Source organism: Erpetoichthys calabaricus, chromosome 1, assembly GCF_900747795.2.
Source record: "Erpetoichthys calabaricus chromosome 1, fErpCal1.3, whole genome shotgun sequence".
NCBI classification, from domain to species: Eukaryota; Metazoa; Chordata; class Cladistia; order Polypteriformes; family Polypteridae; genus Erpetoichthys; species Erpetoichthys calabaricus.
In genome coordinates this window covers 38,069,297-38,087,276 of record NC_041394.2, presented here as the reverse complement: position 1 = coordinate 38,087,276, position 17,980 = coordinate 38,069,297, and the positions used below count along the sequence as shown (strand labels likewise).

Sequence of the window (17,980 nt, the reverse complement as noted above, 5' to 3'; positions counted from 1 at the left end):
TAACATTGTACTGCTTAACGTTCACCAAATGCTTCTTCTTCTCCTCCTTCTAGAATAAGAATGAAGTGAGTTTTATTGATGAGCTCATGCCCAATAAGGTCCTTGTCCTCTGTTTAGTTCTCTAATGTCCACCAATGCACTCGCTCTTATACTTACTGATTCTAAACAGGCACTTTACTGTGCTGGGTGGTTCCTTGTAGAATAATCGCTTAGCTTGTATAGCACAGACTTCATTTAATTTTTGGGAAGGGTATTTGCATGTGAAGCTGGTGCTTTGGGCATTTGAAAAGGTTCCTAATATGTGGACAAAACAGAAATCTTAATTGTTTAGTTGCCAATGTGGCTGGAAAATTATAAGATCAAAAAAACCCAAACTTGGCCTGCATTAACTGTATGCAGAAAGAGGCATTTAAAATCAAGAACTCGTTATTATTTCACAAATCTGTGATCTATTTATGGGGTGGTGCAGTGGGTAGCGCTGCTGCCTCGCAGTTGGGAGACCTGGGTTCGCTTCCTGGGTCCTCTCTGTGTGGAATTTGCATGTTCTCCCTGTGGGTTTCCTCCGGGCGCTACAGTTTCCTCCCACAGTCCAAAGACATGCAGGTTAGGTGGATTGGCGATTCTAAATTGGCCCTAGTGTGTGCTTGGTGTTTGTGTGTGTCCTGCGGTGGGTTGGCACCCTGCCCAGGATTGGTTCCTGCCTTGTGCCCTGTGTTGGCTGGGGTTGGCTCCAGCAGACCCCTGTGACCCTGTGTTCGGATTCAGCGGGTTGGAAAATGGATGGATGTTATCTATTTATGATTGTTTATGTAACCTGTTATTATGTAAATAAATAAAGATTCTTTCTGGAACCTTCTTCAGACATTCCTATGGGATCATTGTGTTATTTCTGAGAGTGTCGAGTGTTATCATGATGGCATCTCAGTGTCCTAATTATTATATATGTAGTGGATTCAGAAAGTATTCAGACCTCTTCACTTCCTGCACATTTATTTGTGTGTGTGTGTTTTTTATATTACTTTTCTTTTACTTTCAGAGACTGCAGCATTACAGTACAGTGTTTGTTGGTGACAGCAGTATGCTATGGGGCTGCTTCTCTGCAGCAGGGACAGGTAGACAGGTCAGAATTAAGGTAAAGATGAATGCAGCTAAATCCAAATTTGGGACAAGTGTCTGATTGTCCTTGTGAGACCCACCCAAAGCCCAGACTTGAACCGTGTAAAAGATCTATGAAGAGCCCTGAAGATGGCAGTTCTCAGATGCTTCCCATCCAGTCTGAAGGAGCTTGAAAGGACCTGCCAGGAGGAGTGGGATAAACTGCCCAAACCCAGGCATGCAAAGCTGCCAAAGGGGTTTCTACAAAGTACTGAATTAGGGGTCTGAATACTTCTATGAATGAGAGATTTCAGTTTTTAACCTTTTTTAAAACATGTTTTCACTTTGTCATTTTGAGTTGTTGAGTGTACAGTAGACTGATTGGCAACAATAGCAAATGAATCCATTTAACTTTAAAAAACATGCAGTATACATGATGGATGCTTTATTCCTACTTGCGTTATTCAAGCTTTCCTGAAAATCCTAAAAATGGGAAAAGGCTGAACTTTTAATGTGGTGACCTGCGTTTAGAATTATTGGCAATTAGGTAGTAACACTGGTCTTTTTATTGTTGAAAAATCACTCACGAATACCAAATGATTTAATTTTTCGACGGTACTGCTCCTCTTGCAATGTCATAACCTCAGACTAGACAGGTTCCAAGCCTTTGTCGACACACTGGGCCTTCCAGTGAACCCCATTGTGACTTGTGATTGAAGCTTGGAGGTTATTATATTTAAAAGTAGAAAGTGCTCATTTTCCACAATCGCAAACTGCCGGAGGCTGGACGGTTTCGACGCTCAATTACTCCTCTGACACTGGTCGTTGTCGTGGTCTGTGTGATAACGAGAAGCGTTAATTAAAGACACAAACGATTACAAACCGTTTATCTGCGGAATGAAACAGCTGCTTTGTTAGGCAGGCATGTCCTAATGTGCAAATCGGGCATCGTGCGCTCAGTCGCCACAGGGTTCGCAGTAGGAAGGAGGCTGAATACAGTCCTAATGTGTCTTGATGAACTGCTCACTTGATCTCCTCCAGCGGCTTGTGCTCCGAGACTGAGCCGAAACCCGCGCAGGGCGCAGCAGACTGGCCGAGGGGTTTCGCGGCGCACGCCAATACACAACCGTCAGGCCCGTCTGCTTCCAGCGCTCTGATCAAACGCGCTCGCTCCCTCGCTCGCGTACACACTCTCACACTCTCGCGCGCGCTCATGCAGGCAGACAGTCCCGTCATTAATTAACAAGTGATCATCGTCAGGCCCGTTTTGACACGCTTCGCAGAAGCGCAAGCAGTTTGGCTATTTGTAGCCTTTAATAACTTCGAGGCTGGCAAAACTGAATAAACATTTGTTTCAGTAACTTCAGGTCCTGCATAGCCATCTTGCTCATTTAGCCCATACCTAAACTGATGCCAAGAATGCACAAACTTCTTACCCTGCCTCTGCATATAGTAAGCAAGGCATTTAACATTCTGAAGCAGTCTAGTATTCTGGGGAGGCTGATTTGGACTTAAACTTAAAATGCACAAACAATCCACGATTTGCCAAAAATGTACAGACCTTGGGACAGTCCAAATTTATGGAAATCTTGCATGCTATATAGCAGGAAAAACTCAAACTAGGGTGCACGTGAAAAAAAGAACCTGGTTTGATGCTGAACGTTGTAATTTGGGTCTACCCATCATGGCTCAAGTAACATGGGGAGTGAGTACCTGAAGAAACAGGAAGGCACGTTCACATGGTTGAACATTTATAGGCTTCAGCTTTTAATACTATATATTAAAGGAGTTTCCAAACCACTTTTTCAACTTACAATGTCATGGATGCACATGGTAGAATACAGCATGGATTGGATGGAGTGCCAGTTGATAACGGAGCACACACGACCACACCAAGGCAATTTCAAATTGTCATTCAACAAATATGCAAGTCACCGGGATATTGGAGGAAAGTGCCAAAGGAAATAAAAGACAAACAAAGAGAGCTTGTGCAAATTCCAGAAACTGACCAGGCCAAGGTTGATGAAAGGTAGCAGTGCTAACCACAACACTGGAGTGAAGACCGTGTTAAAAAATAAGATGGTTCAAAAGTTTGGGTTAATTCAAACTCTGGGTTACTGTTTGAGTGTTTATTAGAGACAGTTCATCCTGACAGCATTTGCTGCAAGGCAAGCAACAAACCTGGTGAATCCATTACAAGATCAAATTAAAATATAAGCCATTTATCTTACCACTTTTTCAAGGTATGTAATTAATAAAACTGAACTCAAAGTAAGAATCACTCAACATCCAAAAAATACTATCCTTTATGGAGAAAGCAAATCCACATTTGCTGCAATTGTATATTATGTCCTGTTCAAGTTGTGAAAGTAATAAAATTAATAAAAAAAAAAACTCAAGTATTTGACCACCATTAGAAAAAGTAACATAATAATGAGGAAACAAAGTTTATAATTTATACATTCTAAACATGTGGAGTTAGTTAAGGGCTGCATTAAGCATGCATCTGTAAAGGAAAAAAATATTTAAATGTTATATTCATGCTGAAAATAAAAGCCAAAACAGTGTCTCTTAACTGCCTTCCTTTTCATTGTTGAAATAACTTTCACATACAAGCAAAAAAATCAAGAATCTATAAATGAAGTTCCTTTTGGAACTTCTTTATATTTAAATTTCTTAGTCTGTGTTAGACACACTGCACTTCTGCTCCCTGAAGTCTAAAGATTTAAGCTGTAATAGTTGTGCACTCTTACTTTCTGAAGCCCTGACAGTATCCTACTGACCTAAAACAAGCAATGTAAAGTTATTACTGCCAGTTAACTTGTCAGCTTCCTGAACCCCAAGCATTGTGGCGTTATGACCATACTTACTGTGCCACTGGGCTGTTTAAAAACATGGCTTAAATGTAAATATGGAATAAAAATTAATGAAACAAGTTTGAACAAGTGCAATATCAAGCAGTTCATGTCTCAATATTTGAGAAGCACCTGTCCTCACTGCAGCTCAACTAGCTAATCCCCAGATGAGCCCGTGTAGTTAGTGCTGCTCTGTAAACATTGGTGTTAAGTGGATTACAAACCACCACAAATCACCCCTTTGTCCGGACACGTCCTAAACCAACATTTAAATATCAATATCACAGCACCTACTTGCTTTATTGGGGCTTACAATTAACAAAAACAACTCTTTGCAAATTGTTTTAAATGTTAAAGAGCGTGCTTTGTTTATGTTTTACTTTAGACTAAATTGGCCAGACAATGTTAATTAATGACTTAGCTGTTCTTCAAAGAGTGAGGATAGAGTGTAGGAAATGAATGAATCAGTGTCTTGGGTACAACCAACTTCTCTTATATACGTCTAGTTTCTATCGCTCTGATCATACAATATAATTCAAAGCTTTAAGGAGTTACATGTAACAGCAACATTCTCACTTAACAAAAGTATGCTAAAATCACGATTGTGCATCATCCTTCTGAGATTCTGAGAAGCTACAGTAAATAAAAAGAAATTCTCTGCCTGTCTCTTAAAATACTGTGGTGGTGCCATATCAGGGGATCCAAAATTAATTTTAACATCTTCAATAGAGGAAAGTTAAGTGATGGGCAAACTCAGGGAGAAGACACTCTTCACAGTACTGCTGCCATTGGTCATTACAGCTACTCAATAAATCAAACATCAAAGTCAAATTTAAAGCTCTGATTAACCAAAACAAAGTTAATTTTACTATATAAAGCTGATCAAATGAGTACTATAGCAGACAGTAAATTTGGCGAGAATGTGTAGCAACTCTTTTAGATTACAGATTTAAAATAATACTATGAAATAATGCAAAAAGTAACAATGGCCAATAAGAAAAATTGAGACTTGTAATGACAGTTCCTTGCAAGCTCATTTTGCCTACAAAATGTTAAAAGTTGCAGACAATGTAACCAGACAGGAATGGAACACTACAGGACCTCTCCTCATGTTACCTCTCCTCAACATTACTGTACAGTTTTGTCAAAACACAACTGTTCGTGTACAGCGTTAGAGGTTGAAAGTCAGGAGGTTTGACACCCTACTAAAATATGAAAGTAAAAAAAAAAATGAATAGTGAATCAGCTCATAATGCTCTTTAATATTTTATTTATTAATCACCTCCCCACTCCAAAACTGCAGTTTGGAGACCCCTCCAGCTTAATTATTACTTAACAGTGTCCCTTTAACTCAAAGCCAGGTGCTGCTTAATCAATTTCTTTTTTTTTTCCTTTCTTTATCAGAACAAAAGCCCCTTCAAAGTCCCATCTTTTTGTGTTTTGTATTATGTATGAACACATAACATGTGGACAGCCAAATCCATCCAGAGAGTACTGGCAGGAAGATCAGCTTGTACTCCATTTTTTGCTGTCCCAGAGGAAGCAGGGTGCACGCATGTTAACTTAGATAATGAAATATCAGCTTGTCAACAAGACAGTTTGGATTCTTTTATCTGTGGCTGTAACATGTTGCATCCTAAATGTCCATTTCAAATTGTGATTCATCACCTGTGAACAGAAAAAAAAACATTAGTACCTTGGCTGTTATGTGGGATGTATTTCATCAAATCTGAATTCAAGTCGCAAAACTTGATTGGTTTTGTATATTTCCACAGTTTAAAGAAAACAAAGAGACACGCTATTTGTGTAGCTTCAGATGTAGATAAAATAAACTACTTAAGTTCTATTTAGTTACAGCTTGCTATTCTTTGACTGTCACACTGTCCTTGCCCTCCTTTACTCTCTTATTTTTCTATACGAAAGGCCACAAAACACATTGTTCTTTTTGTACTGGCACCTCTTCACATATACAGTATCTCTAGTAAAATTATCTATTGAACTTAACAGGACAGAGTGTTTCAAGTCTCCCCTCAGACTGCTTCACTAAAGGTTGCCAATATTTATTTTTTCTGTCTTGGGTATTTTTCAATCAGGTTCTACCAGTGTCTGATGGATTATCATGGAGGTCTCACAACAGGAGGAAAGGAATGCTTTGCAGTATTAAAACAAATACTCCCATGGGTACTTCAATCCCTCGCACAACTCTATTCTCACCACCTTTTCATACTTTACTCCAATCTCTTACTTGCACGGTTATGTTTTATTATATTCAAATCATTTATACAAGATGCAATACTTTTGCTTCCTTGTCGAAAGCACATTCAGTTAGTAACAAACGCAGTCAAAATATTCAACTTACATTTGAACTCTGATACTCAAGAGGCACTCAAATATTAGGTTTACAGGTAGTAAAGTAACAAAGAGCCTTCTCTATAAAATCCATCCAAGATAAAACTAGATGATTCGGACACAGACACAGAACTATATTACTTCTAAAAGATGATAATATGAGATACTCTAAAATACTGCAGTAGATTTGGTAAATTGGTTCCAAATAGTGCTGGGCAGTATACCGGTTCATACCGAAAACCGTTTTTTATTTTTGTTATGATATGGATTTTTCTTATACCGCAACACCAGTTTAAATTGCATAAACAACATTCAGAACATGGCACAGCGGGAAACTGTTTAAGGGGGACCTTTTTCACTGCTACAGCGCTAAACAGGCATGCAACGGAGTACATGCGGTAGTGGAGGTATTGCACGGTGAAAATGGAGAGAACATTCCGAAACTGAAGCTGTAGCAGATGATAAAGTTGAACATGATGACACAGAAGAACTTTTGCTGGAAAAAGGAGTCACGTCTGTTGTCTGGAGATACTTTGGATTTAAAAGGTTGGATGTGGAAAATCATGTTCAAATGTGTGAATACTGTTTCTATACTACTGGATAATACTGCAAGCCAAGTTGTACTTGTTTTATTTTTTTCAATACTATGTAATGTACCTGGGTACTGTGTAATAGTGTGACGATATGTTGTCTTTATTCTCGACATTTCCACTTTAATCTCGATGCTTATAATGAGAATAAAGTCAACATGTCGAATTTATTCTCGCAATTTGTTATTAAAGTAGAACATCGTAAACTAAACTTCATCTTAAAATGAGTACTTAATTTACTAGATTTTCTCAAACCCCGTCATAAGTTATGTAGCACAATAAATGCTTTGTGTTAAGTGTTCCCGGAGCCATGTTAATCGCTACGTGCTTCTTAAACTGACTTTCTCTTGCACTAAGAGGAGGCACTGGCAGCACACAGAATACATTAATTTCATGATATTCCTGCTCCCTAAACATTTAAAATGCTAAGATAAATACTTGATATAATTTTCATGATGAAATGCATTAAAGCATGTATTAATCATGTGGGGGCACGGTGGTGTGGAGGTGGGGTCCCGGGTGTTCCCTGTTTTAAATTTGCATGTTTTTCTGGTGGGTTTACTCGGCGTGCTTCAGTTTCCTTTCAATGTCATGTAGGGTGTCAGGTTTTGTTATGCTGTATTAACCCTGCTAGTGTAAGTATTGCTCGTATTCACCTTGCGATGTGCTGGCACCACATTCAGGATTTGCTCTCGACTTGCACACAATGCTTACTGGGATGGGCGCAACCCTGAATGGATGTATAATTAAATATAATGAAGATTTTTAAGTTCTGAACACTCCGTGGTCTAAGTTTATAACTACGTTTAATTTCACAAAGACGTTTAACGTGTGGTGATTGGTTATGTGGAGAAAGAAAAAGGAAAGATAGGAACTGGGGTTTTGGTACGTTAGACAGAGACAGCACGCATGCAATAAAGAAAACCCGCTCAGAAGAACATCCATTGAATTCTGTGTTCGTGTCTCTGACCACCAGATCACAAACCCAATATTTAAGTTAAACTTGTGCGATACCCATTCATACATCCAGTTTTTTGGAGCCTCGTCACACCTGCTATAAAGTTCTCTACACTGAACGTACACCTGGGGACCCCTTACTGCGAGGGAGCAGCACTACCGTACATGTTTAATACCTGTTTTAATGCATTTCATCATGAAAATTTATCTTAGCATTCTACATTTTCAGAGAGCAGGAATATCACGAAGTGAATGTATTCTGTGCAGCAATCGCTGTCTGCGCCTCCTCTTAGTGTGGAGGAAGTCAGTTTAAAAAACGCGCAGCAATTAACAACTGGGTCGGGGAACACTTAACACAAAGCATTTAATGTGCTACATTAACTTTTGATAGGGTTTGAGAAAATCTAGTAAATTAAACATTGATTTTAGGATGAAGTTTAGTTTATGACATTCTACTTTAATGACAAAATAAACTATGAGAATAAAGTTGAAATGTCGACTTTAATCTCGACAGTTTTTTTTTTTTTCTTTCTTTAGTGTCCATATTTTTTTTTCTTCACTGTGGCTCTAATATGCTTCCGTAGAGCTATACCACAAATAGCATTATAAATGCAAGTTGCAGTTTTATTTTTTATGTATATAGCTTAGCTTGAAGTAAGGTCCATATTAATGCAGTTTGCCTTAATGATGGTTCAGCTGGTAAAGATGTCATCACCAAGTTGCACTTGTTTTATTTTATTTTATTTTAGTTTGGTGAATACTGTGTAATGCACACGGGCTTTGAAGTATTGGAAGTAATAGTATTATTACTGGAAGTTGCACTATTATTTATTGTATTGTTATTATTTATTAGTTTAAATATTATGCAGTTTAATAATGGTAAAGTTGTTTAAAAAGTAACTTTAACATGTCAATGGACAGAGATTGTTAACATTAACAAAGTGTAGTTGGTTTACAAAAAATATTTACTATTTATTCCTTTTCTAAGACATGTTCAGTGCAATACAACTTTTGACAAGCACCTCTGAATATTTTACTAAGTCTAAATGCCTCATTGGATGGTTGAAAATATGTTGTCAAAATTTTTGTTTAAGTTGTTTGCAAAATTTGTTCAATAAAAAGGCTCTATATTTTGACTGCATCTGTCATGCAATGTGATTCCTTCTCTTCATTAGTGCCACCCCCTTGAAAACTATCACTTTATGGGGCTATGCAAACCTGTATTAATACTTGTGTGCACATTAAAATGTTTTTTTTTGTACAATTCTCATGACAATGGAATAAGTTATTCTTAGCCAGTAACTGCAGTGGAAAATGTGGTTAACATCCACTCATGCATGGGAAAAAAATACCATCCAATAAAGTGAAACCGGTATAATTTTGAAAAATACCGTGGTATAGAATTTCGGTCATACTGCCCAGCACTGGTTCCAAAAGACTTAAAACTGCCAAAACAGAAGAACCCTCAAGCTTAAACTGAAGTGTAGTCTCAAATCATTCCCAACAAAGGCACATGCAGAACTTACCTCCTGCTTGCTTGTCAACATGAGCTGAGACATGATCAGCTTCAAGTTTGATCTCATCCGTATTTGGACTGGTGACTCCAGGAATGTTAGGAAGATATCGAGGGGGAGTCCTAGCAACTGGAGAGTCTCGACAATTCATCAAAAACTTGCGGTCATAAATAATTCTTGTACCTACACATGACAGAAAGCAGTGATAAGCCAAAGTAAAAATTTGCTCCAAAGAAATGGCCATTAAAGAGAAACAGTCCAAAACAAAACCAACACACCTTTAAGTTAATTGTAGAAATTTAATTTCCACCAAATGTATTTTATAATATCACAGAATATAACATTTAACTGCATGTTTCAAATTCTCTAATTACTAAAATGTGAATGTGATTCCCAGGGGTTATCAAGATATATATTTCACATTGCGAAATCAAAGGCTATAGCACAACCTATGAACTATATCTGAGACAGGAATGGGGAGAGAAAAAAAAAAACCAAATACTGGCACTCAAAAAGCTTTTCTTCTTAATACACATTATGTATCATCCAAACAGGACTAGGAAAATACAGGAACCAACCTTGGAAGGGATGTCATTCCAAAACAAGTTACTTCCATGTGTAACCCTACACAGACAATGGGATGGGGTTAAGGGGCACAAATTAACCATTATGCCTTTCTTTGTAATCGTTTGATGACTAATTTGTATACACAAACAGAAACAAAGTCTATCCTGAATGACTCAGGTGAATTTTCAAGTATTTTCTAAAAGAAGTTTGCAATTAATATTCAATTTCCACATAAAAAGAGTATTTGATAGGGATGATCCAATCAGGTTTTTTTGAGGTCAATACTGATCATCGATTTCATGTTACTTGAGCCACCAATTCAGATTCTGATTTTTTTCCCCTTTTGTCCCATTAAAAAAACTTTCTGCACTAAGTTACTGCTTAATCAGATGCATAGAAGTGTTAACTTTGGTATTTTTATAATTAAGCATTAGACCACAGGTGTTAACTGTTCTTTTTATTAACAAAATAAAATTCTGTAGGGCTTATTGTTCAGTGACCATCAAAATACAATAGACAAAAGTTCTTTACAATACATACTTAAATAAAATATATACAAAAATCTTCTTTTTCCGGCTGCTCCCGTTAAAGATCGCCACAGCGAATCATCCGTTTCCATATCTTCCTGTCCTCTACATCTTGCTCTGTCACACACACTACCTGCATGTCCTCTCTCACCACATCAATAAACCTTCTCTAAGGCCTTCCTCTTTTCCTCTTGTCTGGCAGCTCCACCCTTAGCATCCTTCTCCCAATATACCCAGCATCTCTCCTCTGCACATGTCCAAACCAACGCAATCTCGCCTCTCTGACTTTGTCTCCGAACCGTCCAACCTGAGCGGACCCTCTAATGTACTCATTTCTAATCCTGTACATCCCTGTCACACCCAATGCAAATCTTAAAATTTTTTAATTTGCCACTTTCAGCTGTCTCCTGCTTTTTTTTTGTCAGTGCTGCTGTCTCCAACCCATATAGCATAGCTGGTCTCACTACTGTCTTGTAAGAACTTTCCTTTCACTTTTGCTTGTACTGGTATGTCACAAATCACTCCTGACATTCTTCTCCACCCTGCCTGCACTCTTTTCTTAACCCCTCCTCCACACTCTGTTACACTGTAATGTTGATTAAAAAATATATACACACATATATATAAAAAGCAAAAAAATATATATTTACCCATAATACACATGACATAATTGCAAGTTGTCAAATTGTTTTAAGTTGTAATGTACCTGAGAGAGAGTTCAATTTAAAAAGTACTTTTCACCATTTCTCTAATAAAACAAAATATGATTAGTAGTTAGTAAGAACTCCTTTGGCAAGTGTCACAGCTTGTAAGTGCTTTTTGTAGCAAGCTAAGAGTCTTTCAATTCTTACTTGCAAAAGGCTTCTAATTCTGCAAGCTTCTTGGGGTGTCTTGCATGCACTACTCTTTTGAGACCTATCCATAGATTTTCAATGATGTTTAGGTTGAGGGACAGTGAGGGCCATGGCAGAACCATCAGCCTGTACCTCTTGAGGTATTCCATTGTAAATTTTGAGATGTGTTTCAGATCATTATCTTATTGTAGGACTCATCCTCTTTATAACTTCAACAACATTTTTACAGATGGTGTGATGTTTGCTTCCAGACTTTGCTGGTATTTATTTGATTCCATTCTTCCTTCTACCAATAACATGTATTCCCTTGTATTGCCAGTGGCACAGGGAACAAGGCCAAAGAATGATTGATCCACGCCCACACTTAATAGTTGGAGATGTGTTCTTTTCCTGAAATTTGGCACCCTTTTTTCTTTAAACATACCTTTGCACATTGTGGTTAAAATGTTCTATTTTGACTTCATCAGTCCATAGGACTGGTTTCCAAAATGCATTAGGCTTGCTTAGATGTTCATTAGAAAACTTCAGGTACTGAATTTTGGGGCTAAGAAACAGGAAAGGTATTCTTCTCTTGACTCGATCATGAAGGTCATATATGTTTAGGTGACGGTGCACAGTAGACCAGTGCACCACCACTCCAGAGTCTGCTAAATTTACCAGAAAGTCTTTTACAGTCAAACTGGGGTTTTGATTTGCCTTTCTAGCAATCCAAAAAGCAATTCTTTCAGAAAGGTTATCTTGGTTTTCCAGACCTCAACTTGACCTCCACTGTTTCTGTTCACTGCCATTTCTTAATAACATTATGAACCAAGAAAACAGATACCCGAATATGCTTTCCTACCTTCTTGTAGCGCTCTCCTGCTTTGTGAGCATCAATTATTTTATTTTTCAGAGTGCTAGGCAACTGCAGAGGAGCCCATGGCTGCAGATGGCTGGGACAAGGTTTGAGGAGTCACAGAATTTATACAGCTTTGCAATTTGCATCACCTGAAGATTCCCAATGATGACTGAACAAGCCATAGTCTGAGACATTGGTAAAAGTTATCTGAGATCTCATATACTGTATTTTAGGGTGCCCAAACTTCTGCATGATGCTCCTTTTCTTTTTTCGCTGAACAATTATACAAAACAAAACCAATACACTAATCTTGCATAAAATGCTGACAAGAAATGTGTCATCACTAAAAGATATAGTTAAAGATAAGTTCTTCTTCTGCTCACTTACCTATTCACAGTAATGGACATTTTAAGCAAGGGTGTCCTAACTTTTGAAGTTTGTTATAAAAAGATGTTCTATAAAGTTTTGTTGCAAGTATGAGACATTGTAGCTAAGGAAGTGGACTTTAAACCAAGAGTTGCTAATTAATTTCCTACCTCTTACAAACTGAAATACTGATCAAGTCACTTAACTATCCTGTGATCCAACTGTACAGAATAGTACAAAATAGCGTGTGAACAGTTGTCCTGTGTGAAAAGTGTTAGCAAAGATATAGAAATCACAATCCTAATACTTTGGCCCATTAGTTGCAAGAACAACAGGGCCTCCCTTTACCTACAGCAAATGTAGAAATGTCAAGGTCAGTCATGGAGAGCCTCAAATGCAGCTTATCCATTGGTAGGCTAAAATGGTGCAATATTATTTAGTGTAAGTGAATGAATACTAAGATCAGTCAGTCATTTTCCAGCCCAAACTGAAAAATGTCTAGCCAAAACACTAAAATCTATCCTACTGAAGCATTCTGGTTGTAAGAGCAGGTTGCGTTTCCAGTTTCATTAAAAAGGTGTGATATTACCTACTGAAAGTAGAACAACAAAAATCACAGTAACAGCACGGTACAAAATGGATGTAGTCTCTTTGAACTGTAAAGATTATTGATAAAGTACACCGTAAGATTAATGCATTTTTTTTAATCCAAACTGAGGATAAAACAAGCAAAAATAACAAAAAAAGAAAAAAATACCTTCTGCCTAGGTCTGTTACTTCCTTGGCACCATAGCACAAAAGAACATATAACTTTAAAAACAAGTTATATTCATTTTATATTGTTAAATTTAAATTGAATTTAAATATTTGTATTTAAATATCTATTTTATTTATTTAATTTTTTTTTTTAAACACTATAGCTTACAATAACTTTTACACATTAAGTTGAAGATAACTAACCAACACCTGGTCTGTTCAAGACTTCATAAAATGTCAAAATTTAGACACATGCTAATAAAAAAATTATTATTTAGCTCAAATTTAGAACTTCTGATAGAGGGTCACTTCAATCACTGAAACAAATATTTTAAGAATTATGACACAGGACTGCACAGTGAGTGGCACACTAAGTAGGGCTGGTGCTCCATGGATCCATTTTCCCCGATTTTGAATCTCATGCAGTGACACTCTCAATGTGCAGTTTACATGGGTTTTCCTTCCACAATCTCAAGAGATTGAATGTTAGGTGTATTGGCAAATCCCAACTGACCCAGTATGAGTGTGTTTGTTTGTGTGTAAGCAAGACCTGAGATGGACCAGTGCCTTGTCAAGGGTTGTTTTCTGCCTAACACGAAAGGTTTTGCCCTTCACCACACTGAAGAATTTAAGAATTTTATGTCAGTTTTATATAAGCAAAATGTAACAAATTAAGTGGAATTTGAATGTTTCCCTAAAAGCACTGGTTACCCTCTTCACAGTTAACAGGCATTTTGATAGGGGACTTTATAATGAACATACATGAGAGGCAAGAAAGTGTACCCTAAGAGGTTTCTAAGAGGTGGTTCCCCAGTAAACCTGGATTAGACATGGAAAAACAAATTAATAGATCTATGGGTATTATTGAATTATGTAACCAATGAAGAACCATGGTTGCTTCCTTAACTTGTGTGCCAAGCAAAAAAAAGGGAAAAAAATTGCTACTTTTAAGATGGCATAAGACTTTGTCTTTGTGTTTCTTCCTTTCAAACTTTAAAATAAGAATAAAGTAAGGAAGAGTTCAACTATGGTCTGTTAACAAAATTCACTAAAAAGATTCCTCCTCCCCTTTTTTAAAATCAAAAAAATTAACTTGATGGACTATGTGGGTACAGAAATGTACTCTTCAAACAGAATGTGACATACCCAAGATGACAAAGTAGATGGAATAAGCTACAGCACAAGACTGCAACAGATGTGCTTGCCTGTTAAGAATAGTTTCCGTGGGAGCATATTTAGATAGGATTTAGATATACAAGCAACAAAGAACTCATTTATAAAACTTTGTATGGATTAAAGTGTTAAACTATGTAAATGCCAAAAAGACAGGAAAATGCATAAGCCAAAAAAAATCAGATTTAAAAACATGGCATGCACACAATTCTATACAATTTATCCCTTAACTATAAATCACAATTATCTTATAAATGTGCATACAGTAACAGACCTCAAACCCCGCCCAGTTGCTACCCTGAAACAACCATATATAGACATTGCTATTCAACCTCATACATATGCAAACACAGTGCTGTAGAGTTTCTTACGCTATGTGTCGCAAGTCACTGCTGTATGTAATGGGAATGGGTTGTGGCAGGTTGATTAAGAAATCAACTTTGCTAAGATGATTTTACTTGATATTTTAGCTTTGATGATCAGCGATGATTCTCAAAGTGGAACTCCCAGTGGATAGAGGGTGTTTCTCTAAGGGGGACCCCCAGTGTTATGACAATTGTGAATGAATGGGTCTCAAAGACACTATGAACAGCAAGATGGGATTGTGACAAAAAAAAAAAAAAAGTTAAAAAAACCCTGCTGTAGACCTTCATTGGGTGGTTGAGCAGCCATCCCACTGACACATCCAGACACTGCCACCTGTATTTGAGAAGTCCTATGGTTCACTTCACAACTGAGTATGCCATGAACACACACAGAATTGTGGCACCTCTTCTCTGCACTCAGGGGGTCAGGGAAAGACACAAGGTGCAAGCATCTCAAGTGGGAAACCACTATCTCCTGGCACATAAAATGACACGATTGCTATTACAATGAATAGTACAAGCTATATGAAAAACTGAGGGTTCAGCCAGTTAACTTACTAACAAGTTAGGCATCACGTACAGCACCATCAGCAAGTCCTCTACAAATCCAACTCTCCCTTAAAATAAATGAATCATGTGTTGATCCACAACATTTGTCAGTTTAAACCTGGCTTCACACAGAGCTCTTAAACTGATGGAACATCACTGCTTACTTACAGTTAACAAAAGCAGCTTTATCACTACTAGAGGCCCTGAATGCAATGAGTGCAGGAAAACTGTATGCTGCTGCAATTTGCCTTTTTATGTTGGTAAAAATGTTACGTTTTATTCATATACTCCCATACCATACAGAAACTGAATGTAACACCTTGTCAGTCTGTTAATCGCTTCCAGTGCAGTAGGAATAATGGAGATGAAGCTTGGCTAAGATATTCCTGACCTGTCGACCAGTTCCATGATAAGTTTATATAAACTGACAAAACAGTTCAGTACAAATATGCAGCATTGGCTCTTTAAAAAGAAACTAAAATAGGGTCTGTACATCATATTTATCACTTCTGATTTTTAATATTGTCACGTTAATACACGTGACAATATGGGCTGTACTTCCCTAGGATGTCATCCATTCCCATGCTCTCCAAAACAGTTCATATGCATGGGTCTCAGTTGCCATAAATATACGCCAATTCTCCCATCAAGTTTTCTGTTTTAAACTATGATTTTTGCATGGAGATGTATGTATGCAAATTTCGGGCCTCATTTTGTGCAAACACAAGTTTTATCAATCTATCCCCAAGTCTGGTCTGGATCAGGCTGTGGCCCTCCAGGTCACCTGTAGGCCCAACATAACTGGAGGATCTCAAGATTATCTTCTATGGTCCAAGAAGTAAACAGTTATCCTTGCAGGGAAGCTGCCATCACTGATCAATATGTGAACCAATGTTACACAATATTGATATGCAAAACTTGAGATGTCAAAAGCTAACGTCAGTCCGGTGTGAAGTAAAAGAACTTTAGTTATACCATATGACTGCTTAGACTTTGCTGACCTTCTGAATGTTTTAATTAACAGCTTGCCATATTATAGTGCAACTAATATGGGAACGCCTTCACAATGAGACATACGTGAAGGAGGAAGTGAAAGGTGCCGACACCACGGGGATCCGTAAAGAAATATAATAAGACTGGGACCAAAGACATACTGGTAAGTGGTCGTACGAGTGTATAGCAATGGCGCTCCATCTTCCGCATATATCTGCACTATTGAGACACTCCAGTCATACCCAGTAAACAATAATTTTATGTTACTTTTTGGTACTTGGAGGTACATCAAAGAGGTTTACGTCAATATTCCTGTAATGTGCTGGATTTCACCAGTAATAATCTGTTTGTTTACACACATTTTTAAAAAAAAAAAATCTGTTTAAGATTCCATGATTGTTTGTAGACATTATAAGTCGTCTTCAGTAATTAGTAAGAGGTGGTCCTCGGTTGACAGCTCAAGTCGAATAAAATGAGACAGGAACAGACTTAATAAGCAACCGCATGGCAACAATGGCTCTGGAGCTCGACGCAACGTGCACACTACCGTCCATTCGATGATGTGGGCCCTAGAACACTGGACATGCATCTCGCCGCCGATTTCGCGGCTTACCTCCTGGAGTGGTGCTAAACAGGGTTCCTCCCGGGGTGGTGGAGTAATCGTGAGGCAGCTGTGCGGCGTCATTGACCGTCACTCGGCGAGTGGGGATGGCCTGACTCACGGTCTTCTGACAGCCCGAGGACATGACTGCTGCTAGGCCTCTTCACGTTTTGGTCAAAATAATAGTTTCAAAAATAAAAAAAACAAAGTAAATCCCACCGTCAAAAGCTATCACACCAAACCAAATACACCTTTAATGAAGATTTACAAAAAGCAACCAAAACCCTCCCCAAACAACACACTCACACACACAACTCGCACGCACTCGATCACAATCACAGGCAGGAAGGAAATAGGGGCGGGTGAAGCGTCGAAAGAAAAAAAATCTTCTCGCTGATTGGTCAGAAATATTAATGTTTTTGAGGGCTCATGGGAGATGTTGTTTTTTTGTCTGCCAATCCTTTGACTATGTTGCGATACGGACTACAAAATGATCAAAGGCTGACGCCGTCGGTTGTTGGGATTACTGTATAGGTGTTGTAATTTTCTTATTTTTTCAGGCGCCGCTTATACACTACAACTGTACAGAACAAAGAGATTATCAGTGCCGACACACTCAGGCTGAGAGAAGATAAAGTGTTAGTATCATTAACTTTAGTTCAAATGACAATAACAGTAAATGCTTCTGTTCTTTTACTGACCAATCAATCTGTCAATCTTTATTTTCATTTCGTATTTTAGAAGCTAGGTTGGACATTATGGTGCAGTGGTTAGCATTGGTCCTGCTGGGCTGTAAAGACCTTGGATCGAACGCAATGAGTCTGTATTATCTATATCTATTATTTATTTATTATATTACATATCTTACACATCAGTATTGCTGCTACTTCTTTGTCTTGTCTTTGCACAATGTCTTGTTAGTTTGTGTTTTAAATTTAAATTTTAATTCTATTTTTAATTTATTATTTGCATGTCACTATGGACCCTGAGCTTCGCAATTTCGTCTATCTGTGTATTTGTATATAGCTGAG

The 17,980-nt window shown here is 37.8% G+C and overlaps 1 protein-coding gene across 1 annotated transcript; it reads right to left on the bottom strand.

Annotated features, from left to right (window-relative positions):
* Positions 1–5,485: 5,485 nt before the first annotated feature.
* On the bottom strand, positions 5,486–17,307 carry LOC114648803 (eukaryotic translation initiation factor 4E-binding protein 1-like). Its single transcript, XM_028798067.2, has 3 exons — positions 16,962–17,307; positions 9,373–9,543; positions 5,486–5,618 (listed from the first exon to the last, which is right to left on the bottom strand). The coding sequence occupies exons 1-3, from the start codon at positions 17,092–17,094 to the stop codon at positions 5,587–5,589; spliced, it is 336 nt and encodes a 111-aa protein (XP_028653900.1). The 5' UTR covers positions 17,095–17,307; the 3' UTR covers positions 5,486–5,586.
* Positions 17,308–17,980: the final 673 nt, after the last annotated feature.